At 39.4% G+C, this 25,918-nt stretch overlaps 1 protein-coding gene across 1 annotated transcript; it reads left to right on the top strand.

Moving 5' to 3' along the window:
• The first annotated feature begins 353 nt into the window (after window positions 1-353).
• On the top strand, window positions 354-25,918 carry ZFP28 (ZFP28 zinc finger protein). Its single transcript, XM_003944027.4, has 8 exons — window positions 354-718; window positions 1,118-1,209; window positions 9,039-9,165; window positions 9,338-9,433; window positions 10,489-10,652; window positions 11,293-11,407; window positions 11,737-11,832; window positions 19,245-25,918. The coding sequence occupies exons 1-8, from the start codon at window positions 511-513 to the stop codon at window positions 20,951-20,953; spliced, it is 2,607 nt and encodes an 868-aa protein (XP_003944076.2). The 5' UTR covers window positions 354-510; the 3' UTR covers window positions 20,954-25,918.

Raw genomic sequence — 25,918 nt, 5'->3', positions numbered from 1 at the left:
GTCGCGTAGGACCGGGGCCAAACCGTGTCTTACGGCCTGAGCTCCGCGGGTTGACGCATCTGTCCCTGCTCAGGACTACGCTTCCCAGCGGGCGTTGCGCGGTTGCCCCGCCCACTTCCGGCGGCGCTGGCTGCACGCCGGGAGTGGGACGGGCCGGGCGCGCTCCGCGGCGGGGAGGGGCGGGGCGGCGGGGAGGGGCGGGGCGGCGGGGAGGGGCGGGGCGGGGGCGGGGCGGGGCGGGGGGCGGGGCGGGGCGGGGGCGGGGCGGGGCGGGGGAGGGGCGGGGGAGGGGCGGGGCGGGGGAGGGGCGGGGGAGGGGCGGGGCGGGGCGGGGGGAGGGGCGGAGCTCGGCGCGGCCGGGGGCGGAGCAGCTCCGCGGCGCGGCCCCGTGGGTGCCGGGGCTTGGGAGAGCGCGCGCGGGGCTGTGCGTTGGGCGTGGCGGGCGGGTGTGGCCGGGGGTGTGGGTCTGTGAGGGACCGGCCGGGAGGGCGTCGCGTGGCCTCGGGTGACATGCGGGGTGCAGCGAGCGCGGGCGTCCGCAAGGCGACGCCGCTCCCGGGCAGAGGCGCCCCCCGCACAAAGCCCCGGGCGAGCCGAGGCCCGACTGCAGGGACTCCAGCCGCCTTGGCGCTCCCTGCCAGGGGAAGGCCGCGCTCCGGGAATGGCCTCGCCTCCAAAGGCCGGCGAGGAGCGGCCCCCACGGGGCCTGGGCACACAGGTGAGAGTGACAGGTGTTTGGGGCCGGGCGGACGGGGACGGATTCGTCTCGGGGTGCGGTCTGGTAGGGGGCTGGGCCCTCGGGGACTGGATGCCGGAGAACTGCGTCCCTGGTTTTGAAGCTGGTGGAGCCGGGGCATCTGAAGATTTGGAAGCCCAAATGAGTCAGAGCACCAAGCCACGGTAGAAGGAATGTTGACTTGCCAGGGTCACTCGTGACTAGACGCTGTTCCCGTTTTCGTGCTCCCAGGGAGAAGCTAACCCCTGTCTCCACGTTGTGGCAGTCCCTAGGTAGGGTCATGACCTGCTCCCACCTGCTTATGCAGGAAGGGACGTTTCTAGGCTGGCGATTTAGGGGTGTGATGTGGACCTGGTCTCTAGCTGCTCCTTCCTCTTCCAGCTCTGCCTTCCAGGGACACTGCTCTTCCCCAGGAGAGAAACCAGAAGCTGGAGGCTGCGGGGACAGGAATTGAAACTAAAGCCATGTCCCAGGTGAGCTGGCATTTCATCTCTCATCTCTGAAATTCAGTCTTGCTTCTCGGGAGTTAATGCTGTTGATTTTCTTGAAAGTTTTCAGTTTAAGAGACCTGTTCTGTTTGGGCCCTGGTTTCTATTTCTTCATACTCTCCTGAGTGATGGGCTACAGGGAAAAGTTTAAACTGCCCAGAGCCTCCATATCTGCTACTTCTTCATCCCAGTCAGCCTTCATTCTTGATTGATGAAATGATTCAGCCTTTCCCTTGTACCGCTTTTCTCAGAGGGACTCTGATGGAGAGAATGTATTCCTTGAGGAACACGGGAGACCCTTCTGCTGTACATGCCTTGTTCCGTGACCACTTTGTGCCAGCCACGGGACAAACCAATGGCTAAACCCCATTCCCTGCTCTCGGAGCTGACAGCTGTTGACCCAAAGTCAAGGAAACAAGCAAGATTCTAGAATGTGGTAATCCTTGGGCCAAGTACTATGAGCGACGACTACAAGGAGCTCCTGGCTTCCAGCGTGCTGTAGCGGAAGGGTAGGCTATTTACCGAGGAGGCGATTTTTGAGCCTTGCCTTGAAGGGAGAGAAGATGTTTCAAAGGCACGATAGAGAAAGGCAACATTTTAGGGAGAGGAGGTGCAATATGAAAGGCTTTCTTTTTCCCACTTAATTTTGTACCTTTAAAAAATGCTAATAAATAGTTTGTTTCTGTTGGCTGTGTCTCATAAATATCATAGCTAGCTCATTAATCGATGAACCATTTCACTTCCATTGGGTCTCAAAAAATATTTGTACATGTGAACCGGTTTCCAGTTGTGCTGTCCAAACTGCTCTTATGTGCGTTACTGTGATCTTCATGTTACCAGATACAGTGCTCAATTCTTAGTCTTTTTTGACCATCGTTGTTATTTGGTTTTTAAATATTTTTTATTTTTCCTTTTTTCAATGATTGTGCCATGACATCATTGGTATTTGAAATAGCTCGGGTTAGCAAACTTGTGCTGTATGAGGCTACAGTAGAAAATATGTCAGGCTTTGAAAATCTCTGCTGCAGCTACTCCTTTCTGTTCTTATAGAGCTAACGCAGCCACAGTCAATATGTGAGTGAGTGGATGGGCTGTGTTCCAGTAAAACTTTATTTACAAATACAGGTGGCTGCCAGTCCCTGAAATAGCTCATCCCTGTCCTTCAATAGGCCCCCCTTTTTCCCTTGGCCACTGGGATCCCACACTCATCTGGCTTTCCTCCCATCTTCCTGACTTCTCAGTTTTTGCTACAGTTCTTACTCATTTCCCTGACCTTGCACAGAGTGTGCCTCAGGGCTCTGTTCCTGGCCCTTTCTTTTTTGTCTGCATGCTGTCTCCTGGGGATATTAGCCTTTTTCTTGTCTGTAAAACCTACTCACATGGTGGCTCCTCCCAAATTCGCGTTGTGAGCCCAAACCTCTCCTCTGAGCTCTGGGCCTGTGTACCCTGCTCAACTCCTCTGCCTGGGTGTCTAATAGGTAACCCAAGCCAGTCTGTAATAGGTAATAGGCAACGAAGTCCAGGGATTCTCCCATAAACTGGCTCCTCCCACAGTTTGAGTCTTGGCGGTCATTGCATCCTCTCAGTGAGTCCAAAAGCCTTGTCATTGTTGTCTCATGTCTTTCTCTCTCCTTCCATATTTGGTCTGGTTGTAAATCCTGTCAGTTCTGTTTGCACATTGTATACAGAATCTGGCAATTTTCATCACATCTATCACCACCAGCAGGTCTAAGTCCTCCTATCTCTTACTATTGGCTTCTTGACTGTGCTTCTGTGACCTCCTGTCTGCTCACAGTCCCCGCAGCCTCTTCCCAGTGCAGCAGCCAGAGAGGTCTATTCAGACGCGTCACCTTGTATCACACTGTGCTCAGGAGCCTCCAATGGTTTCTCTGAATAAAAGCCAAAATTTTTCCTGTGACTGACCAGGCCCTACATGACCTGGCTCCTTGTTAACCCCTGACATCTATTACATCACTCTCTTTTCTTTCTGAAAAATTGCCTCCTCATTTTCCCGCTCACCCTGTCTAGAATTTCAAAACCTCCTGCTCTAGTTCTTTACATCCCTCTTCCCTGCTTTACTTTTTCCTTTTAGTACTTTTTTTTTTTTTTTTTTGAGATGGAGTCTTGCTCTGTCACTCAGGCTAGAGTGCAGTGGCGTCAGCTCGGCTCATGGCAACCTCCACCTCCTGAGTTCAAGTGATTCTCCTTCCTCAGCCTCCCTAGCAGCTGAGATTATAGGTACCTACCACCACACCTGTCTAATTTTTGTATTTTCTCTTTTTGTAGAAACAGGGTTTCACCATGTTGGCCAGGCTGGTCTCAAACTCCTGACCTCAAGTGATCCACCCCCTCAGCCTCCTAAAGTACTGGAATTACACACACATGAGCCACTGCACCCAGCCATTGTAGTACTTTTCAACATGCTATGTACAGAAACCCCACATATACCAAAATTTGCACATACTCATCAGCCATGTGGAATCCACAGATGTGAAAAGACAGCCTTCAGTGTACACATACCACAAATAATCTTTTTTTTTTTTTTTTTTTTTTGGAGACAGGGTCTCACTCTGTCACCCAGGCTGGAATGCAGTGGTGCGATCATGGCTCACTGCAGCCTTGACCTCCCCAGGCTCAAGCAATCCTCCTGTCTCAGGCTCCCAGGTAGCTGGAATTATAGATGTGTAGCACCACGTCCAGCTAATTTTCATTTTGTTTTGTTTTCTAGAAATGGGGTTTTGCCATGTTACCCAGGCTGGTCTTGAACTCCTGGCCTCAGGCAACCACCCGCCTTGGCCTCCCAAAGTGCTGGGATTACAGGTGTGAGCTTCTACACCTCAACAATAATTGTATTTTCAATCTGCATTTGGTTGAAAAAAATATCGCATGTAGGTGGACCTTTGCAGCTCAGAACCATGTTGTTCGAAGGTCAAATGTATTTTACTTAATTTATCTCGTTTTCTCTTGTCTCATTCCCTTACATCATAGGCAAGGATTTAGAGCAGTTTTGCCCCAGTGTCTGATACAGAAAATATTTGGAGGGTGAATGTTTGAATATGGTCTTTAAGTTGTCTTGTGGCCAGTGTTTTGATATTTGGTAAGTGTTAGAATAATCATTTTTATATCTGAAAATGTGCTTCATCCCTGATTTTGTTTTTGTTGTTGTTGTTGTTTTTTTAAAGACAGGGTCTCACTCTGTCACTCAGGCTGGAGTACAGTGGCACAGTCATAGCTAATCGCAGCCTCAAACTCTGGGCCTCAAGCAATCCTCCCACCTTGGCCTCCCAAGGAGCTGGGATTGTAGGTGTGACCTACCAAGCCCCTGATTATTTTGTATGAATACATTCCTAGAAGACTTTCTTTCTTCATGGATTAAGGTTTCCTAAACTTATGTGAAATCAGAATACTTCTAAAATGGTTTTTGGATAGAACAGCAGTGGTACCTCAAAAGCATTCATGGTTTGAAAAAATATGAACTTCATCAAGAAAAATAGTTATTACCAAATAAATGCTTATTCATATGTTTTAAACATTAACTGAATTGTGTTGAAATAAATCTTTTTAGTGTATTTTTTCTATAAAGTACTTTCTTTTCATTCATTTCTATGAAATTTCAACAGAAAGATTTTTCTGTAAGTATAAAGTTCCTATAATTTTTTTTATTTGTATGCTTTTAATGTCTCTGTGTGTGTGTGTGTGTATCTATGTGTGTGTATACAATGTATGTTGTATACAATACAATCTGTGTTGTATACACACACATAGATATACACACACACACACACACATAATTTTTAAAAAAGAGATGGGGACTCGCTGTTTTGCCAGACTAGAGTATATTGGCCATTTGCAGGCACAGTTAGAGTGTACTACAGCCTCAAACTCCTGGGCGCAAGGAATTCTCCTGCCTCAGCCTTGTGAGTAGCTGGGCCTATAGGCATATGCCACGTGCCCAGTTCATATGTATATTAAGATGAGTTAAATCACATCAAACGGCTATATCAGGAGTAGATTCTGTACCTGTATCATGTTTTCTCTGTGGTATACTGTAAAAACGTGAAATCCATTTTGAAGTCTGCATATTTATGTTGTAGCAACAGGAATAAGAACAGGACCTGCACATTTGAGAATGTTTTGTTTCCACCTGAATTAAGCAGGTTGATCCAGACATCAGTTAGAGAAAGTTGGTTTTATTTTTATCTGAAAATGTATTTTGTACTGGAACTTGTTTCACTGGCGGGGTGAATGGATACTAAGTATTACTGCTATTATCAGAGTGGAACCTTTTAATAGAAGCAGAGTGGGAAAGTGATCAAAGGTCATGCACTGGGTTCACATGCTAGCTCTAGCATCTAATCACTGCGTAACCCTTAGGCAACTTAAGTGACCTCCCTCAAGCAGTTCTCGCAAGGATTAAGTTAATATGTGTATAGTGCCTGGAACAAGGTACGTGACACATAGTAAGGACTTAATAGTGTTAGCTGGCAGCATCCTCATGTCATCATGATGGTTTTAGAAATTGACAGGCAAGACACTTAGATTGTATACTTTTTTTTTTTTAAGTGTGTAATATAGGACAGATCTTGGCAAATTATGGCATATGGGCCAAATCCAGCCCACCACCTCTTTTTGTTTGGCCCAGAAGCTACAAATGAGTTTTACATTTTTCAGTGGTTGAAAAAGATGAAAAGAAGAATAATACATGAATATTAAATGAAACTCACATTTTGGTATCCATAAAAAAAATTTCATTGTAGCACAACATACTTGTTTATGTATTATCTGTGACTGCTTTTGCACTACTATGGCAAAATGCAACAGTTGTGGCCAAGGTCATATGGCCCACAAAGCCTAAAATATTTACTTTCTGGCTCTTTACAGAAAAACTTTGCTGATACCTGAAGTAGAGGTTAAGAGCACGGACTGTGGAGTCAGATTCCTGGGTTCAAAATCTAGCTCTGCAGTTGACTGACTATGATCCTGGGCAAATTACAGCTCAGTATTTCCTCATGTGTAAAATGGGAATAGTAATATTATTGACTATTAGGCTCATTGTGAGGATTAAATATGTAAGTGTATAGAATTGTGTCTGAAGTGTTATAAGTGCTTTCACCTACTGTTACTGCTGTTATTTATAGTAAAAGACTTTTTAAAACAAAAGTCATTGATTCTGTACATAAACAGCTGTCTAAAAAAACAGAAAATGTCTTAGGAGGATATATGTTTATATATAAACATACATAAACATAATGTTGGGTCACTCTACGTTATTAAACTGAAGGCATTTAACTAACCACTGGTACAAAAGCAGATCACTAATTCATCAACATGATCAACCTGGGAAACTAGAGTTGATCTTTCTTGGCAATCAAATAAGTTCCTTTGCTTTTATGCTAAGATGCTTCAACTTGCAAAATTACTGTTTTAGACTGGCTTTCTCAGGTAGGCCTATTAGTGTGTCTCTTGCTCAAGGACATTAAGCATGTTTCTAGCAAGTATTAACTTGTGGTTTACACTGCAGGGGGCCTTTCAGTCTCCAGCTTACGATATTTCTCCATCATGAATTTACCATCAAGAGTGTAGCTCTGCAGTTGATCTTCACTCAAATCAGGATATCACTTACAAAACCCTTTTGGCCTATCTTTACACAGTTCAGTTAAATATGTCCTTGGTAGCAGGTTAAAGAATATATGATTGCATATTATTCAACAGATACCATACCTCAAAGAGACTTTTGTTTCTAGGAGAATAATGTGAATCTTTAAAAGGTTCAGCTCTTGGTTGGTGTTGTGGTTTGTTAAGTGAGGTATTTAAATTAGGTTTCATATAGTCAGATGCAGCATGGTGAGGGACACTCAGATCAAAACAGCAAAAAGACTGTTTATTATTCACAGATTCCAGAGAATGGTGGCCAGCACACCTTCCTTATAGGGCTTATAGGAAGGGCTGAGACATTCAGGACACACATACCCAGCCAAAGGGTGGGGACCAAGAGAGAGGGAAGGACCTGTGGGCTGGAGCCTTTCCTGAGGTCCAGGGCATTATCTAGGTGTTTCCCAAGACAGGGCTGGATGGGATGCTTTGAAGGGAGCTCAAGGCTCAGTAAGGGAACTTGAAGATTACATTATCAGGTTCACCAGGCTTAATGCAGAAGTACATTGGTCAAGTGGTTCATAGTATGGGGCCTTTTCTATCTAGAACACACAAATGGGGACTGAGTAAGGACTGCCTGAAAAATATGTAGGTCAAGGGTGACAAGCAGACATAGCATTCAAATGAATGACAGTCAACATCATTATAAGTGATGGTCATTGCATGCTTCTATTGTGCCTTACACGTTCAAAGTGCTGTATAGGTATTGCCTCATTTAATTAAAACATAATCTATGAGGTCGGTGTTGTTGACTTTTTCATTTTATATCTGGGGAACTAAGACACAGAGGCATTAGGTAACCAAGTGAGGTTTCAGAGCTGGGGAGTGCTGGAAGTGTAATTCGGCTTTTGGGGTAGTCCAGCTGTTTTGCTTGTTCATTTCACTTCAGACTTGGAAAATCTCATAGCTGCTAGTCATTTAAATCTGCCTTCTGTTAGCTACAGGTTCCTGAGATTAGAGTTGCAACTGAATAAATGTTTAAAATACATTGGAACATATCAGAGTTGTAGGCTGAAATTGTAAAACTATGCTCCATAAAAATCTACCAGCTGGAGCTGAGCAGCCCCATCAGGAAAATCCTGCTCATGCCAAGCTGTTAGCAAATGTGCTCCTGATAGCCCCTCATACTGCCTAACTTCTCCAAGATAACACCTTGGTTCTTAAAGGCATTTCATTAATTAAAAGCATTATAATGTTTTTCATTATTACACATTCATTTCAGAAAAGAAATATTGCTAGATTCTTTTTTAATAAACCTTTACTGAACACTAACAGTGAAATTAGAAATTCTTAGAACTCAGTTTAGGCATTAGTAGTATCAATGCTTTAAGGTTCATTTCAAGTTTATTGCCCATTCTTGTGCTGTCCCAGGCCACTCAAATGTCCCCATGTTGGACAGTGCCATAGCACCTGTTGTGCCTGGAACAAGTTAGTCTTTGTTATTTATAGTTTTGAATTGATGTTGGGGTTTTTCTTGTGGTTGCCTCCTTTCACCTCCACAAAACTAAGTTCTCCTAAGGCAGGGGCTATCTCCATATTTTTCCCTTTCCCCTAGAGTTTAAGACAGAATGAGGCTAGATGTACAATACCTAACTAGGTCTCTACAGCACTGAATTTATAGTCTCTTACTAAAAATGAAGACAGCGAATCTTTAGACCGCTGTATTAGTTTCTTAGGGCTGCCAGAACAAATACCACAGAGTGGGTGTTTTTTTTTTTACCACAGAGTGGGTGTTTTAAACAACAGAAATTTCTTTTCTCAAAGTTCTGGAGTTTTCTCAAGGTTCTGGAGGCTGAAAGTCAAAGATTAAGATGCCTGCAGGTTTGGTTTCTCCAGAGGCCTCTCTCCTTGGCTTACAGATGGCCATCTTCTTCCTGTGTCCTCATGCGACCTTTCCCCTGTGCCTGCACACTGTGGTATCTCTTCCTGTTTTAATAAGGACACCAGTCAGATTGGATTAAGGCCCCACCCATGTGACCTCATTTAACATTCATCACCTCTTTGAAGACTCTGTCTCTAAATACAGTCACATTAGAAAGTACTGGGAATTAGGACTTTAATGTATGAGTTTTATGGGGGAACATATTTCTTTCTATAACAACTCCCTGGTCATATGGGGCCATGAGCACTGGTTGAGCAAGAACATGGTTATATCATTTCAGGGCTTGGTGACATTTGGGGATGTGGCCATAGATTTCTCCCAAGAGGAGTGGGAGTGGCTGAGTCCCATTCAGAGGAACCTGTACAGGAAAGTGATGTTGGAGAACTACAGGAACCTGGCATCGCTGGGTAAGGGCTCCCAACCCTTTTCCCACCCTTCACCCTACCCACTTCCGTAACTAAGAAGCCTTTCATGCCTTTATCACCAAGACCTGCACCGCCCTCTTCTGTCAAATCAAGGGGACTGCATCTCAGTCTGGACAGCCCCACCGTATGACCAGGTTGTTTCTTATGTGTCTAGGACTTTGTGTTTCTAAGCCCGATGTGATCTCCTTGTTGGAACAAGGAAAAGAGCCTTGGACAGTGAAGAGAAAGATGACAAGAGCCGGGTGCCCAGGTGAGTGTGAGAGAACCAGGTAGGGTGAGGCCACTGCTGGTCGTAGCTCAGCTGCCTCAGACATGCAGCATCTTCAGCGGACTCTTCCTAAGCCTCTTGCAATAGCTGTTATTTATACTATTTGGGAATACATAAATTTCAAACATAAAATTATTTCCACAACAGCAAATTATCAAGAAAGACAAGGAATCAGAATGATAGATTTCTTTCAGAGGTTTTATCCTAATAGGAAATGGTTTCTAAAGAATTGAGAATCTTATAAGGTTTCTTTGTTCAATTCATACTTCAAAGGAAACAGTTGCATTGACAATAGGACAAGTTAGTGACATCTGTAAATTAAAGTGATTCACGTGGGTCATCATATGGCATAAGAGAACAAGACTATTTTTGTGAAAGTTTCCAATTTAACATCATATTAAATCACATACTTTGAACTAGTTTAATGAGATAGAACTGTTTTTTCTTCCTGAAGATCCTTCGTCTCTTATTGAGACTAGTTGATTATGAAGACTTACATTTTTAAGGCCAGGATCTGGACTTTTATTAGTTAGCATTGTAATAATAAAAAAAAAGGAGATATGTAGAGATAGAGGTGAAATTTTTGCTAGATGAAATGCAGAAAGTGAAAAGGAGTTGTCTTAAAGCTGAAATAAGAATCACATAGCAGTTTTCTTCTGTACCCTCCACTTCCTCTTTATATTAGACATTTTATCTTACATTTAAGTCTTTGTGAGCTCCCTTATCTCTTGATTTTTAATTTCTTTTTCCAGTCTTCTGTTAAAACCATAATGTGAACTTGTTCAACTTTTATGTGGGAAAGGTCTTATTGTGTCCTTTAGGACTATGGCTACACAAATTTGGGGATGTAGGCTTGGTTGAATATTGCTAGTAATATAAGAAAGCTTTCAAAATGATAAGCTTTTCATTGTTTTCCATAAAAACAAATGACTATGATAGGGTTTTTTTGTGGCTTTCAGTTTACTAGTTACATTTTGGAATTTTTCTTCATAGTAACCCATGATAAAAGATATATTTGCCTTCTGAATATCTTTCAGACTTGAAGGCTGTATGGAAGATCAAGGAGTTATCTCTTAAGAGGGACTTCTGTGAAGGAAAGCTATCCCAGGCAGTGATAAGAGAGAGACTCACAAGCTATAGTCTGGAGTACTCTCTATTAGGGGAACACTGGGATTGTGATGCTCTGTTTGAGACACAGCCGGTAAGTCAGAAGAAAAATTTCAGGCAAGAGTAAATATCTTCCATGAGGAAACTCTTCTTGAGGAAAAAATACTATGACTACAATAACTGTAGAAGTTTTCTTTTGAATACAGTGCCTCTTACAGACAGATTAGCCCTCCGAACAGAGAGCACCCAATCTTGATACACATAAGAAAAGTGGAGGGGGAAACCGAGTTGTAATAAATTACAAACAAATCTGTCAAGGTCAGAAATGTTTGTTGTGTGATGAATGTAAGAAAACCTTGAACAGAATATCAACCCCTCCTTTTCATCAAAGATTTCAAACAAGAGAAAAACCCTGTGGACTTGTTGAATAATTTGTGTGAATGTGGGAAAGCCTTCAGTCTGTGTTTAAAAGTTTATACCGTGTATAAGTACACCCGCCTCTACAAAATGACCACTTCTCCACAGCAGAAAGTTTCTCCTATTTTCCTCTGTTTTCGCCAAACATATATGCTATAACTAAGCCCTGTCACATGTCACCTGGTGTGCCAGAACTTCAGTTGCAGTTCTTGGTATGGAGTGCGTTTTTTGCAGTGTGTGGACACAATCCACCCCACTGGGACCAAGTGGGTTCACAAACATGGTTTCATTTAAAAAACGTGCTTTTACCATTGCAGGGGTTGGTGACTATGGAAAATCTGGCTATTGACTTCCCCCAGCAGCTACACCCAGCTCAGAAGAATTTCTGTAAGAATGGGTTATGGGAGAACTATAGTGACGTGGGATCAGCAGGTATGATGTCCCTCTCCCATATCTGAATGTGTCGTTGGGAACCCCCATTTTTAAACTTCAGTTTTGAATTATGGAGGCAGGAAGGGGTGTCTTCTGAAGTGTTGGCCTGAATTTTTGTTGAGCATTCCTAAGATAAGACTTTGGCATTTGTGGAGGTGAAAGTTGGTGTCTTTGTTATGTTTGAAGCATTATCTTCTGTGTCTTTCAGATCCTACTCACCTGTTTTTCTGTTTCTTCCAGCAGTAACACTTTTCTAACAATAAGGAAGTGGTTCTCAATTTTAGGATGCCAAGAGTATGACCAAAGCTCGTCTCTTTTCACTTTTGCAGGACATTGCATGGCTAAGCCAGATTTAGTCTCTTTACTAGAGCAAGAGAAGGAGCCCTGGATGGTGAAACGAGAGCTGACAGGAAACCTGTTCTCAGGTGAGTGCAAGAGAGCCTGGTGTGGAAGCCCACTGCAAGACAGAGCACGGCTTTTCATAGAAAGGCTGCATCCTCACTAGTATACGGTAGGAAACTTTACCAGGCTCTCTGGGTCTGGAGAGAAAATGAACTCTTTCCGAATAATTCTTTCCTTCCTCCTGTGCCCACTTCTTTCCAATAACTCCCATTTCCCTGAAATTCCTTCTTTTCTTGGCCAGTGGGACATATATCATCCGCTCACTTCCTTAAATGATCTTTTCCTGACTCTGACGGACTTTTGAGCTGACTTCCAAAGGTTTTCTCTTCTCTGGTTAAATGGCCTTTTGTTTTCATCATGCATCCTTCTGTAAGAACCACAAATTGAAAGTTATGTGACTGAGCTGCTCTGCTGAGTATTGGCAGGTGATTGGAAACAGGGAGAATTACACATAAATGTAAGCCATCAATGAATTACTCTAATGGAAAGGATAAGACATGTTTATGGATAGCTTGCATGAAATAGAGTTTGCAGAATTTCAAATAGGGCATTACAGAGACAAAGGAGCTGTTATTCCCAATGGCGTCTATGTTTTAGTAGTATATGTGGGCAGAAGTTGAATTGCAAGAAGGTGGAAGTAAAGGGCCTTTTCCTCTTGATATATAAGGGAAAGAAAAGAAATCTCCTTAGAAAATAGTGCTTTGAAGCCTGTAATCCAAGCACTTTGGGAGGCCGAGGCGGGTGGATCATGAGGTCAAGAGATTGAGACTATCCTGGTCAACATGGTGAAACCCCATCTCTACTAAAAATACAAAAAATTAGCTGGACATGGTGGCCCGTGCCTGTAATCCCAGCTACTCAGGAGGCTGAGGCAGGAGAATTGCCTGAACCCAGGAGGCGGAGGTTGCAGTGAGCCGAGATCTCGCCATTGCACTCCAGCCTGGGTAACAAGAGCCAAACTCTGTCTCACAAAAAAAAAAAAAAAAAAAAAAATAGTGCTTTGTAGAAAATGTAATTATTTACTGTGTGGAAAAAGAATTTTAAAAAATGGCCTTATCACAACATATGTGTTTGACCCATTTAAGTTAAGATAAACACACATTTTTCACATAGTAGAAATTATAGTGTATATTCAGTTATGCATACAAATGTTTTTCATGTGCGTTCTATGTTGTATATACCACTGCTCAGTTAGGTTGCTTTACATTTCTTAGTATTAAAGATACACTTACAATAGTTTTTTTAATTAGATGAAAACTACACATTTTGGGGATTGCTGTATTCCTGGATATGAGCACCTGCTAGGCTCTGAAAGTTTTATTTGTTTTTGGTGACTAACAACAATTAGATGTATGAGTTTAATTGCATCTTGAAAGCATTGGGTATTTCATGAAAACTTTTGCTCATTATTTGTTGAAAGATTATAGACAAAAATTACTCCTTTTTATGAAAGAAGTTGAACAGTTTCCCATAAATTTGGTTTTTCTCTTATCTTTTTGTAAAATGTCTGTCATTTATAGCCAGTTCTCTCTGTGTGTTAAATATTTTCTTAACAGTCTCAGTGATTGTTATGTATATAAGCATATTAATTCTCTGATATATTGTCTCAAACTATTTTTCACACACGGCAATAAGTTTTTATTTTAATTAGGCCTTTTAAAATTATGAGATGTAAAATTTTACAATTTCTTTATAGTCCAGTATATTATTTCTAATGTGATTTCTCCTATTTGTGTGCCTAACAACTTAACACATATATTTCTACTTCATTTTTAATGACTGTTTCGTATTATATGAATACACATAATTTATTTAAATTATTTACTGTTTAGTATATTTAAACATTTAGGTCTTCTCCAGTTTTTACCTATAATCAACAGTGGTCCAGTTTGAACATATCTTCTTGCTTACATGTCAGAATATTTCTTGAAGATATATGCTTGGAAATGAATTTGTATGGTCAAAGTATACATAGTTTTTAAGGGTCATGGATATTTTGCTGTGCCATTGGTAAAGAATGTATGAGAATACTATTTTTAGACGTCATCACCAATATGGGTATTTTATAGTTTTAAAAAATTTTACCAAACTGCTGGATGAAAAATAATGTTTTATTTAATTTTCATTTCCCCAACTACCACAATATCGAGAACATATGCATTTAAATCTGTTTGGAGTTTGTATTCCATTCATAGTGTGTTTATACTCATTACTCACATTTCTATTAGGTTGTATATTTTCCTGTATTTATGCAGCATTGATACAAATGCTTTTTTATATAAGTTTGATAAAACTTTTTCCCAATTTTGTATGGTCTAGAAGTTTGTCTTTGGTATTTCTCACTATATAGTAGTTTACTTGGGAGTTATCTTCATTTATAGAAGCATTTACTTTGTTGATTTTTTTCATTTGTTTTACTCCTAGCTTTTTTTTTTTTTTTTTTTTTGAGACGGAGTTTCACTCTTGTTACCCAGGCTGGAGTGCAATGGCGCGATCTCTGCTCACCACAACCTCCATCCCCCGGGTTCAGGCAATTCTCCTGCCTCAGCCTCCTGAGTAGCTGGGATTACAGGCACGCGCCACCATGCCCAGCTAATTTTTTGTATTTTTAGTAGAGATGGGGTTTCACCATGTTGACCACGATGGTCTCGATTTCTTGACCTTGTGATCCACCCGCCTTGGCTTCCCAAAGTGCTGGGATTACAGGCATAAGCCACCATGCCCAGCCACTCCTAGCTGTTTAAAAATGAATAGATGTATAATCCTATTTGAATCATATAACACATTTGTTTGACCTTCTGTAACTTAACTATTTCTCTCTCCTTTATCCCCTTCCTTCCTTTTCTTTTTTCCTTCTCATTTTTCCCTCCTTTCCTTACTTTTCTCCTATTCTGTATTTTGCTGTGTGGTCTGTGTTTTTTGTTTGCTTGTTTTATTTACCTTTCTTTTGTAAATAGAAAAGTATTCGTAAAATTTAACCATTTTAAAGTGTACAATTCATTGAAGTAACAGTACATTCATGAGACTGTGCAAATTTCATCACCATCTAGTTACAGAAATTTTTCATCATCCCAAAAGGAAGCCCCATACCCTTCAAGCAGTCACTGTCTCTATGGATTTGCCTATTCTGGATATTTCATATAAATGAAATCATACAATAAATGACCTATTATGTTTGACTTCTTACACATAACGTAATGCTGTTTCAGATACAGGGTTAATTCATGTTGCAGCATGTATGACTATAAAATTTCCTTTTTATAGCTGAATAATATTCCATTGTATAGCTGTGCTACATTTTGTTTATTCATTCATCTACTGATGGACATTTGGGCAGTTTCCATCTTTTGCTACTGTTACTAGTGCTGCTATGAGCACTCATTTACAAGTTTTTGTTTGAACCCCTGTTTTCAATTCTTTGACGTATATATCTAAGAGTGGAATTGCTGTGTCATTTGATAAATCTGTGTTTAACTGTTTGAAGAACCGCCACCTGCATCATAGTTGTACTGTTTTTTATATTTTCACTAAAGTGCACAAGTATCCCAGTTTCTGGACTCTCAGTTCTATTCCATTGATCTCTATGTCTATCCTTCTGCCAGTACCTCATTGTGTTGATTTTAGTAGCTGTGTAGTAAGTATTCACATCAAGATATGTGTTTCTTCAACTTTGTTCTTAATTTTCAAGATTGTTTTGGCTATTCAAGGGTCCTTGCCATTCTTAGGAACTTTACATTCAGCTTTTTTATTTATGAAAAATGGCCATTGGCATTTTGATATGGATTGCATTGAATCTGTTGATTGTTTGGGGACTATTACCATCTTAACATTGTTGTCTTCCTGTCTGTGAACATGGAATATCTGTCCATTTATTTATATTTCCTTTAATTTCATTCAGCAATGTTTTATAGTTTTCTATGTATAATTTTATACTTCCTTGGCTAAATTTATTCCTAAGTATTTTCTTGTTTTAATGCTATTCTTATGAAATTATTTTTATAATTTGATGGGGAATTGTTCATTTATAGTTTTTAGAAGTAGAGCTGTTTTGTGTACTGATCTTGTGTCATGCAGTTTTGCTGAATGTATAAATTAGCTCTAATGCTTTCTTTGTAGATTCTTTAGAATTTTCTATGTAAAGGATATGTCATCTGTGATTAGAGATAGTTTTATTTCTTCATTTCTATGTTGGATGCCTTTTATTTCTATTTCTAATTGCTCTGGCTAGAATATCCATCCAGTATAATGTTGAATAGAAGTCATAAATGCAGGCATCTTTGTCTTGTTACTGATCTAAGGTGGAAAGCTGTCAGTGTTTAGATGTAATTTTAAAAAGACTTTCTCTTTTCTTATTTAACATATTTTTCCAAGCAATTGACTCTATGCATCACTTCCTTCCTTAAATCTGATTTCATTCATCTATCTATCTATCTATCTGGAAATAATTATATACGCACAAAATTCTGGCAAAATACTTCAGGCATAAATCACTCCTCCTTCTCCTCCTCCTGATAAGCATATTGCCTGAGATTAGTTCCTACTTGTTCAATAGTGTATATGAATGTAATTAAATATTAGTATTTAATATTATTATATAAAGTCTCTTCAAAAAATGAAATAATATGATCATCTCAATAGATGCAAAAAAGCATTTAACAAAATTCAACATCATGATAAAAACTCTCAACACACTGGGTATGGAAGAAACATACCTCAATACAGTAAAGGACATATATGACAAAACTACAGTTAACATCATATTCAATGGTAAAAGGTTAGAAACTTTTTCTTTAAGATGAGAAACAAGACAAGGATGCTCATTCTCACCACTTTTATTCAACATATTGCTGGAAGTCCTAGTCAGAACAATTAGGGAAGAAAAGAAATATGAGGCATACAAATCTAAGAAGTGAGATCGTCTCTCTTTACAGATGACATTGTCCTATATGTAGAAAACCTGAAGGGCTTCTCCAAAAAACTGCTAGAACTAATAAATGGATTCAGCAGAGTTGGGGGATACAAAGTCAACGTATAAAAATCAGTTGAATTTCTATACACTAACAAAGAACTATCCAAAAAAATTAAGAAAACAATCTCATTTGTAATAGCTACCCAAAAAACAAATTTAATCAATTTATCAAAGAAATTGATAATTTCTTTCATCAGTGTTTCAGCTGTATGCTGAAAACCATAAAACAATAATGAAAGAAACTGAAGAAAATACAAATCAATGGAAAGATGTCCTGTGTTCATGGATCAGAAGAAATAATACTCTCAAAGTGTCGATGTTACCCAAAGTGGTCTGTAAATTCACTGCAGTCCTTATCAAAATTCTAATGGCATTTTTCACAGAAATAGAAAAAACAATCCTAAAATTTACGTAGAGCTCCAAGAGACCCCAAGTAGCTAAAGCAATCTTGAGCAAGATGAACACACTAGAGGCATTGTATTATGCTTACTGAGTTTGAATTATATCGCAAAGCCGTAGTAACTAAAATAGTATAGTATTGGCATACAAACAGACACGTAGATCTGTGAAACAGATTAGAAAGCCTAGAAATAAACCTGTGAATATAAGGACAACCAATCTTTGACAAAGATGCAAAGAATACACAATAGGGAAAGGATAGTGTCTTCAACATACGGTATTAGGAAAATCGGATATCCATGTGCAAAAAAAAATTGAAATTGAACCCTTATCTTACACAGAAATCAACTAAAAGTGGACTAAGGATTTAAACGTAAGAACTAAAAAGTTTCCACACCAGAAAGAAAATAAAATGAAAGGCAGCCTACAAAATGGGAGAAGGCATTTGCAAATCATACATCCAATAAGGGGTTAATATCCAAATATGTAAGAAACTCATAAAACGATAGCAAAAATAAAAATAAAAATGATAAAGCTTCTGGATAGACATTTTTCCAAAGAAGACACCCAAATGGACAATAAGTATGTGAAAAGGTGCTCAACAGCAATAATAATCCGGGAAATGCAGGTCAAAACCTCAGTGAAATTTCACCTTCTATCTATTAGAATGGCTGTTATCAAAAATTCAAAAGATAAGTATTGGTGAGGATGTTGAGAAAAGGAAATCCTTGTACATTGTTGATGAGTAATATAAGTTAGTACAACCATTATTGAAATGGGGGTTCTTAAAAAATTAAAAATAGAACTACCATATGATCCAGCAATCCCACTACTGGGTATATAGCTGAAATAATGAATTACTACCTAGAGGAGGTATTGGTGCTCCCAAGTTCATTGCAGCACTATTCACAATAGCCAAGAAATGGAAACAACCTATGTCCATTGACAGATGAGCAGATAAAGAAAATGTGATATGTAAATATATTGTAAGGTGCATGTGTGTATATAGAAATCAAATATTATTCAGCCTTTAAAAAGAAGAAGATTCTGCCATTTGTGACAATATGGATGAGCCTGGAGGACATCATGCTAAATTAAATAAGCCAGGCACAGAGAGAGAAATACTGTATGATGTCTTACATGTGGAATGTAAAAAAAAAAAAAGAAGAAGAAGAAGAAAAAAAGTCAATTTTAGAAACAGAAAATAGAAGGTTGATTACCGTGGTTTGTGGGATGGGAGAAATGGGGAGATGTTGGTCAAAGGGTACACATTTTCGGTTATAAGATAAATGCATTCTAGAGACCTAATATGCAGCATCATGAATATAGTTAATAATAATGTATACCTGAAATTTGCTAAGAGTAGATCTTAAACGTTCTCACCATACACACACAAATGTTAACTATGTGAGGTGATAATGTTAGCTTGATTGCAGTTAAACATTCACCACGTATAAGCATATCAAAACATTTTACACCTTAAATATATACAAGTTTTATTTGTCAACTATGCCTCAGTAAAGCTGGAAAAAGAGAAATTGCAAAGCTTTGTTCTGGAATGTCCAGAGAATTGAGGATTCTATTGTGGAAGTGACCAGGAAAATGTGAAAATGATTTTCTTTTTGAGTCAGAGTCTGGCTCTATTGCCCAGGTTGAAGTGCAGTGGCTTGATCATAGCTTACTGCCATGTCAAACTCCTAGGCTCAAGCAATCCTCCTGCCTTCGCCTCCTGAGTAGTTGGGACTACAGGCACATACCACCATGCCTGGCTAACTTAAAACAATTTTTTTTAGAGATAGGGTCTTGCTAGGTTATGCAGGCTGGTCTTGAACTCCTGGCCTTAAAGCGATCTCTTGAACTCTGCCTCAAGCAATCCGCCTCAGCCTCCCAAAGCACTGGGATTACAGGTGTAAGCCACTGTGCCTTACCCTAAATAGTTTTTAGAGCTGTAAAATGTATGTTGTTGAATTCACCAATTAGTGAATGAACTCACCAATTTTCCTTTTGGAAGATTCCTTTTTCCTAGCACGTGATAAAATAAATGTGTGTTTTCTTGGTATCTTTCAGGCCAGCAATCTGTATGTGAGACCCGGGAGTTATTTCCCAAGCAAGATTCATATGCTGAAGGGGTAAAAGATAGAACCTCAAACACTAAACTTGGGTGTTCCAGTTTCAGAGAAAATTGGGATTCTGACTGTGTCTTTGGAAGGAAACTGGCAGTAGGTCAAGAGGCTCGATTCAGGCAAGAGCCAATTACTCATAATAAAACCCTCTCTAAGGAAAGAGAACATACATATAACAAATCTGGAAGATGGTGCTATTTGGACGATTCAGAAGGGAAAGTTCATAATCGTGATTCAATTAAACATTTTCAAAAAAGTTCAGTGGTAATAAAACAAACAGGCATCTATGCAGGAAAAAAGCTTTTCAAGTGTAATGAGTGTAAGAAAACTTTTACCCAGAGCTCATCTCTTACTGTTCATCAGAGAATTCACACTGGAGAGAAACCTTATAAATGTAACGAATGTGGGAAAGCCTTTAGTGATGGCTCATCCTTTGCGCGACACCAGAGGTGTCACACTGGCAAGAAGCCCTACGAGTGCATTGAGTGTGGGAAAGCTTTCATACAGAACACATCCCTTATCCGTCACTGGAGATACTATCACACTGGGGAGAAACCCTTTGATTGCATTGATTGTGGGAAAGCCTTCAGTGACCACATAGGGCTTAATCAACATAGGAGAATTCATACTGGAGAGAAACCTTACAAATGTGATGTATGTCACAAATCCTTTAGGTATGGCTCCTCCCTTACTGTACATCAAAGGATTCATACCGGAGAAAAACCATATGAATGTGATGTTTGCAGAAAAGCCTTCAGCCATCATGCATCACTCACTCAGCATCAAAGAGTACATTCTGGAGAAAAGCCTTTTAAGTGTAAAGAGTGCGGAAAAGCTTTTAGGCAGAATATACACCTTGCCAGTCATTTAAGGATTCATACTGGAGAGAAACCTTTTGAATGTGGGGAGTGTGGAAAATCCTTCAGCATCAGTTCTCAGCTTGCCACTCATCAAAGAATCCATACTGGAGAAAAGCCCTATGAATGTAAGGTTTGTAGTAAAGCATTTACCCAGAAGGCTCACCTTGCACAGCATCAGAAAACCCATACAGGAGAGAAACCATATGAGTGCAAGGAATGTGGTAAAGCCTTCAGCCAGACCACACACCTCATTCAACACCAGAGAGTTCACACTGGTGAAAAACCCTATAAATGTATGGAATGTGGGAAGGCCTTTGGTGATAACTCATCCTGTACTCAACATCAGAGACTGCACACTGGCCAAAGACCTTATGAATGTATTGAGTGTGGAAAGGCATTCAAGACAAAATCCTCCCTTATTTGTCATCGCCGAAGTCATACTGGAGAAAAACCTTATGAATGTAGTGCATGTGGCAAAGCCTTTAGTCATCGTCAATCCCTTAGTGTACATCAGAGAATTCATTCTGGAAAGAAACCATATGAATGTAAGGAATGTAGGAAAACCTTCATCCAAATTGGACACCTTAATCAACATAAGAGAGTTCATACTGGAGAGAGATCTTATAATTATAAGAAAAGCAGAAAAGTCTTCAGGCAAACTGCACACTTAGTTCATCATCAGCGAATTCATACTGGAGAGTCGTCGACGTGCCCCTCTTTACCTTCCACGTCAAATCCTGTGGATTTGTTTCCCAAATTTCTCTGGAATCCATCCTCTCTCCCATCACCATAACCTCAAGATGCCATTTCCATGTGATTACTCCAACAGTTTAAAACCCCATCTCCCTGCCCTTTTGTTTTCTTTTGTCGCTTATTAGTTTGTTCTTCACATAAGTGTAAATGTAACTTATTCACTCCTCTTGTAAAACTTATAGTTCTTTTAAATTGGTTAATGCATAAGATATGCTCATAACAGTGCCTGGTCCATATTTAGTGCTCAGTAAACCTAGCTCTTTTTAAAACTTTGTATTTGAACATTGAAAAGATACAGTAGTCAGCTCAGAAAAAATCATGCAGTAGGATGAGGGCAGAAAAAAGCACATTTTAGATCAGGAACAGCATTCTCCAGGTAGTGGGTGAGGTTCTGCCTATGCTGGTTTAAAACTTTATTCTATAATGCTGAGTTAGTATTGTGGCTTTCCATCTGACCTTATGTGAATGTAAGGTGATGTGACTGTGTTGGCGAGAAAATTCAACATTACATTGGACTTGATTTGTTTTAGAAAGTCTAGGGATCATGAATGAATGGATCACCTGGAACAAATGAATTTTAAAAATTCAAAAAATGCAAGATTTATATGCATAAAGTTAAAACAGCTGACATATTACTCAAGAATTAGAAAACTTTGCAAGATTTGACCTGTTTAAAAATCACTTGATTTATAAATGAATGGTACTAAACTTTTAAGGAACCATTCATCGTGAGGTAAAGTGATCCAGGGTAGGGGTCAGCAAACTGACTCATGGCCACAGTCTTACTGACTGTAAGTCCATGATCTAGAATTTTAAAAACTTTTAAATGGTTAAAAAAAGTAAAAAATATTTTCAACATGAAAATTATATGAAATTTAAATTTTGGTGTCTGTAAATAAAGTTTTGTTGGCTTCAGCAACACATTGATTTATACCTTGTCTGTGCTGCTTCCAGGCTATAGCTGCAGAGTTGAGCAGTTATGATGGGAGACCATGTGGCCTGCAGAGCCCAAATATCTACTGTCTGATCCTACACAAGAAATGTGTGTGATCCTGCTATGGAGCAGAGGTTATCAAACTAAAGCTCAAGGGCTAAATCCTATCTACTACTTGTTTTTGTAAACAGAGTTTTATCAAACCACAGCCATGCTTATTTGTTTAGCTATTGACTATGGCTGCTTTAGACAACTGTGACAGACTATATAGCTCGCAACACTTCAAATATTTGCTGTCCTTTTACAGAAAGTTTGCCAACCTCTACTCCAAAGAAAAATGTACAAAAGATTCTAATTTTATGAGGGCAATATGATTCTCACATCAAAAACAAGAAAACAAATTATAAAAGAACTCATTTATGAATAGAGGTGAAAGGAGGACATTATAAAACTATATTGAAAAATAGATGTCAATAAAAGAAATGATATTTTTCCAGATGAAATAATATTGTTAAAAAGTTTGTAAATTATAATTCAGTCCCAGTAAGATATATTTATTTTGATGGTAACAGGGAAGCATAATAAGGCAAGAATAACAATAATTTTTTTTAAAGAGATGGAGGCCTCACTCTATCACACAGGCTGGAGAACTGTGCTAAGATCATAGCTCACTGTAACTTTAAAATATTTTTTTTGTAGAGACTGAGTCTCACTTTGTTGCCCAAGCTGGTCTTGAACTCCTTGCCTCAAGTGATTCTCCTGCCTCAGCCTTCCCCCAATTTTTTGAAATAAATTTCTTTGCATATGAGATTTTGGTATATAACAGCACTATTATTTCAATATCAGGGAAATGATGTTTTGACAATTGGTTATCCACTCTCTCCAATAAAAATCATGAAATAATATGTTAGAGGCAAATGTAGAAAAAAAGGAACCTTTTATCAAGTAGGTCACGTAGTTCTACAAGCCATAAAGAAATAGAGAACAAGTTGGCCTGTGCAAAGATCTAAAACTTCAGGCACCAAAAAACATGTAAAAGACAGTTGAAGGAAAATGTATGCAACTTACAGAAAATAACAGAATGTTATTACATATACAGAGCAGTAGCGACAATTGGCCATGCATACCAATAGGCAAATCACCCTGAAGAATCCAAATGAATAAAGAAATCTGTGAAATTCTTAACCTCATTAGTCAGAAGAATATGAATGAAACCACATTTTCCTGGCTCTTAGGTGGATGACAATATAAAATTCTGATAATATCCAGTAATGGGTATTAGTGTGGGAAAACAGGTAGTTGATCATTATTAGCAGTGTAACTTTGTTCCCTATCTCCTTGGATGGCATGACCTATCAACATCATAAATGTGCATTTTTTTGAAATGGTAATTCCAGATTTAGGAATTTTATCCCAATGAAATAAATTGGTAGATATAAATAATTGTTTTCTTGTAGAATTGTTTTAATTATGACAAACAGGAATTCAGTGCCCTGCCAAGTAGATTGATTAAATTGTGGTCATTTAATACTGTGTTGTGCAGTTAGTAGAAAGCAGTGAAACTCTACATGTGCTCTGTGGAGTGGCATCTACAACATATTGAATGAAATATGTGATTTATAGAACCTTACATGTAAAATGATCTAGTCACAGAGTCAGAATTAATATTGAATATTTATGTGTGTATGTACACACATACACATGCACAGACTCAGTATATATGTTGAAATCTGGTTTTGTCTTTAACATGCAGACTTTTCCTAGCATTCTGTGGGTACTTTCTCTTTCTCCTTTCTGTATTGCTCTGGTGAACTGCCAGTGATGCATAGCTCCAGCAAAGCCATCCAGATTTTTCATTCTCTGTATTTTGATTGGGGACACAGGAACAGAAACGTGGCCAATACTCAGTTTTATGAACCAGTATGGCCAGAATGGGTGTTTTCTTTTAATTGGTATTCATTTTGATTGATGGGACCTTTACTGTACCTGTTGTGAAGTATGTGGAATGTGACTCCTAGGCTGGAATTCGTTTGAATTAAGTCATCCTTTGGCAGCAACCTAAGGATTCCTCCACTTGTGACTGAGATCCATTGAGATGATTCCTGCTTTCTTACATCCTGGTTGTGATCAGTTATTTGAATCTGTGAACTACTTGGTATTCTAATATTTCAAATTTTAAGTTAGAATCAGGTTATTTGGTTCTCATGCAAAGAGAGCTAGCTAATACAGAAATTTATACTACAGAATGATTACCAGACTGTAGAGAAGCAGAGTATTCAAGATTGATGTCGAGTGAGACAGATGAAAGGACAGGTAAATTCCTAATTCTGTTTTGTGCTGTGAAAGGATATTCATGATATAGCAGGATCCTAAGCCCATTGTGCATTAGGGGCTGGATAGCTCCTACCAAATGCAAAGGTATTGAGGAATATTACCTCCAAAAGTGTATACGATACCTGTCTATAATGAAATTGGGTAATTAAAATTTCAAGGCTACTTGAAATTGTGGCCTTAAGGAATTGAATCAGTACCTTTATGTCTGTTGGGAAGAATCTCATACTCCTTCTAAGCGTGGAGCTGCATTTGCTAAAAATTAAAGTGAGCAGGAGATGTAGTTATTTGCTCAACGATGATGCGTACTGAATTCTCAACCTTGCCATGTCTGTTAAGCAGTTAGGGAAATACTGGAATTTGGATTATTGGGATAAGACTATGAAGAAGGATTCAAGGATCTTAGGAAACTTTGACTCCCCCTCTCAACCCTTAAGCAGTCTCTATACTGATTCTACTTTCCATGCTTCCCTTGTGACTAGAAACTTTTTTTTTCCTTTCTTTTTTTAAAAAGAGACAGGGTCCTGCTGTCACCCAGGCTGGAGAGCAGTGATATGATCATGGCTTGCTTCTGCCTTGACCTCCTGGGCTCCAGTATTCCTCCCACCTCAGCCTCTTGGAGTAGGTGGGACTACAGGCGTGTGCCACCACACCCAGAAGTTTTAAATTTTTTATAGATAGAGGGTTTTGCCATGTTGCCCAGGCTGATCTTGAACTCCTGGGCTCAAGTGATCTGCCTGTCTTGGCCTTCCAAAGTGCTGGGATTACAGATGTGGGATATCACACTCAGCCTGTGACTGAAAATTTGATTGTCCCTTTTCTCACCTGGGGGTCACCATTATTGCTTGGCTGGTAACAAAAATTAAAAAAATCAGAGCTTAATATGACCTGCAATCTGAAATACAGGAAGTTAAGAAGGAGATTAATCTCACCCAGAAATATTTAATTTCCTTTATTGGTTACAACATCAAAAATCTAAGGAACATTGTTGGAAATGTATTTTGAGGGTTAGAAATTACTTTGCATAATATATAAGGACTGAAAAAATTCAGAAGTTTCTAATGCTGGATTCGATCATATATGTCCATGCCCTTCACTCCATCTGCAAGTTCCTCTATCAGGGCCCAATAGCCTTTCCTTATTCCTTTGGCATGGAGGAAGCCCTGAAAAATGTCCCTAGATCTCCTTTAGGTGTGGAGACTTTTCATGAGTGATTACATTTGAAAGAATATCTGATTTCTGTAGAACTGTGGCATGTGTAGTGGCTGGATTAAAGGGCAATCATTTTGAGAAGAAAGCAAAAAGGTTATAATAAACTTCAGAACTCTAAGAGTGTTCTGATTTCTGGTATTTCCACTGTAATGAATAATTGATCCCCAGTATTGAAACTGTACTAGGGTTTTATTTTAATTAAAAACACTCCATGGCATGGCATCTAAATCTCACATTGAATTAAATCAGTGGCAGGGGTCTGGGTACTCTTGAATGACTGTAATTAAAATTTCTACGAACATTTCCACTGGAATTGAAAAAGACTTGCATTTATGCAGAGTGAGGGCTTATGTAAGAATTCTTACATAAGCATAGCTTAAAGCAAGGTGTATTGAGACCACAAATGCATACTGTAGCTGTTTAAAAACATGCGCTTTGAATGAAGAGACCTTCCAAACAGGCTTTGTGTGAGCCACATTGCTGTTTATTTACCTGGGTGCAGGTGGGCTAAGGCCAAAAAGGGCATTA

The sequence above is a fragment of the Saimiri boliviensis genome, chromosome 14 (assembly GCF_048565385.1).
Source record: "Saimiri boliviensis isolate mSaiBol1 chromosome 14, mSaiBol1.pri, whole genome shotgun sequence".
In the NCBI taxonomy this organism is placed as follows: Eukaryota; Metazoa; Chordata; class Mammalia; order Primates; family Cebidae; genus Saimiri; species Saimiri boliviensis.
The sequence above is the reverse complement of the archived record's forward strand: the minus strand, read 5'-3'. Positions and strand labels throughout refer to the sequence as shown.

Excerpts from the sequence above, each read along its gene's own strand:
- ZFP28 (XM_003944027.4), top strand. The coding sequence starts at position 511 with ATGCGGGGTGCAGCGAGCGCGGGCGTCCGCAAGGCGACGCCGCTCCCG. Across the intron at positions 719-1,117 it reads CACGGGGCCTGGGCACACAG|CTCTGCCTTCCAGGGACACT; the intron begins GTGAGAGTGACA and ends TTCCTCTTCCAG. Across the intron at positions 1,210-9,038 it reads AAACTAAAGCCATGTCCCAG|GGCTTGGTGACATTTGGGGA; the intron begins GTGAGCTGGCAT and ends ATATCATTTCAG.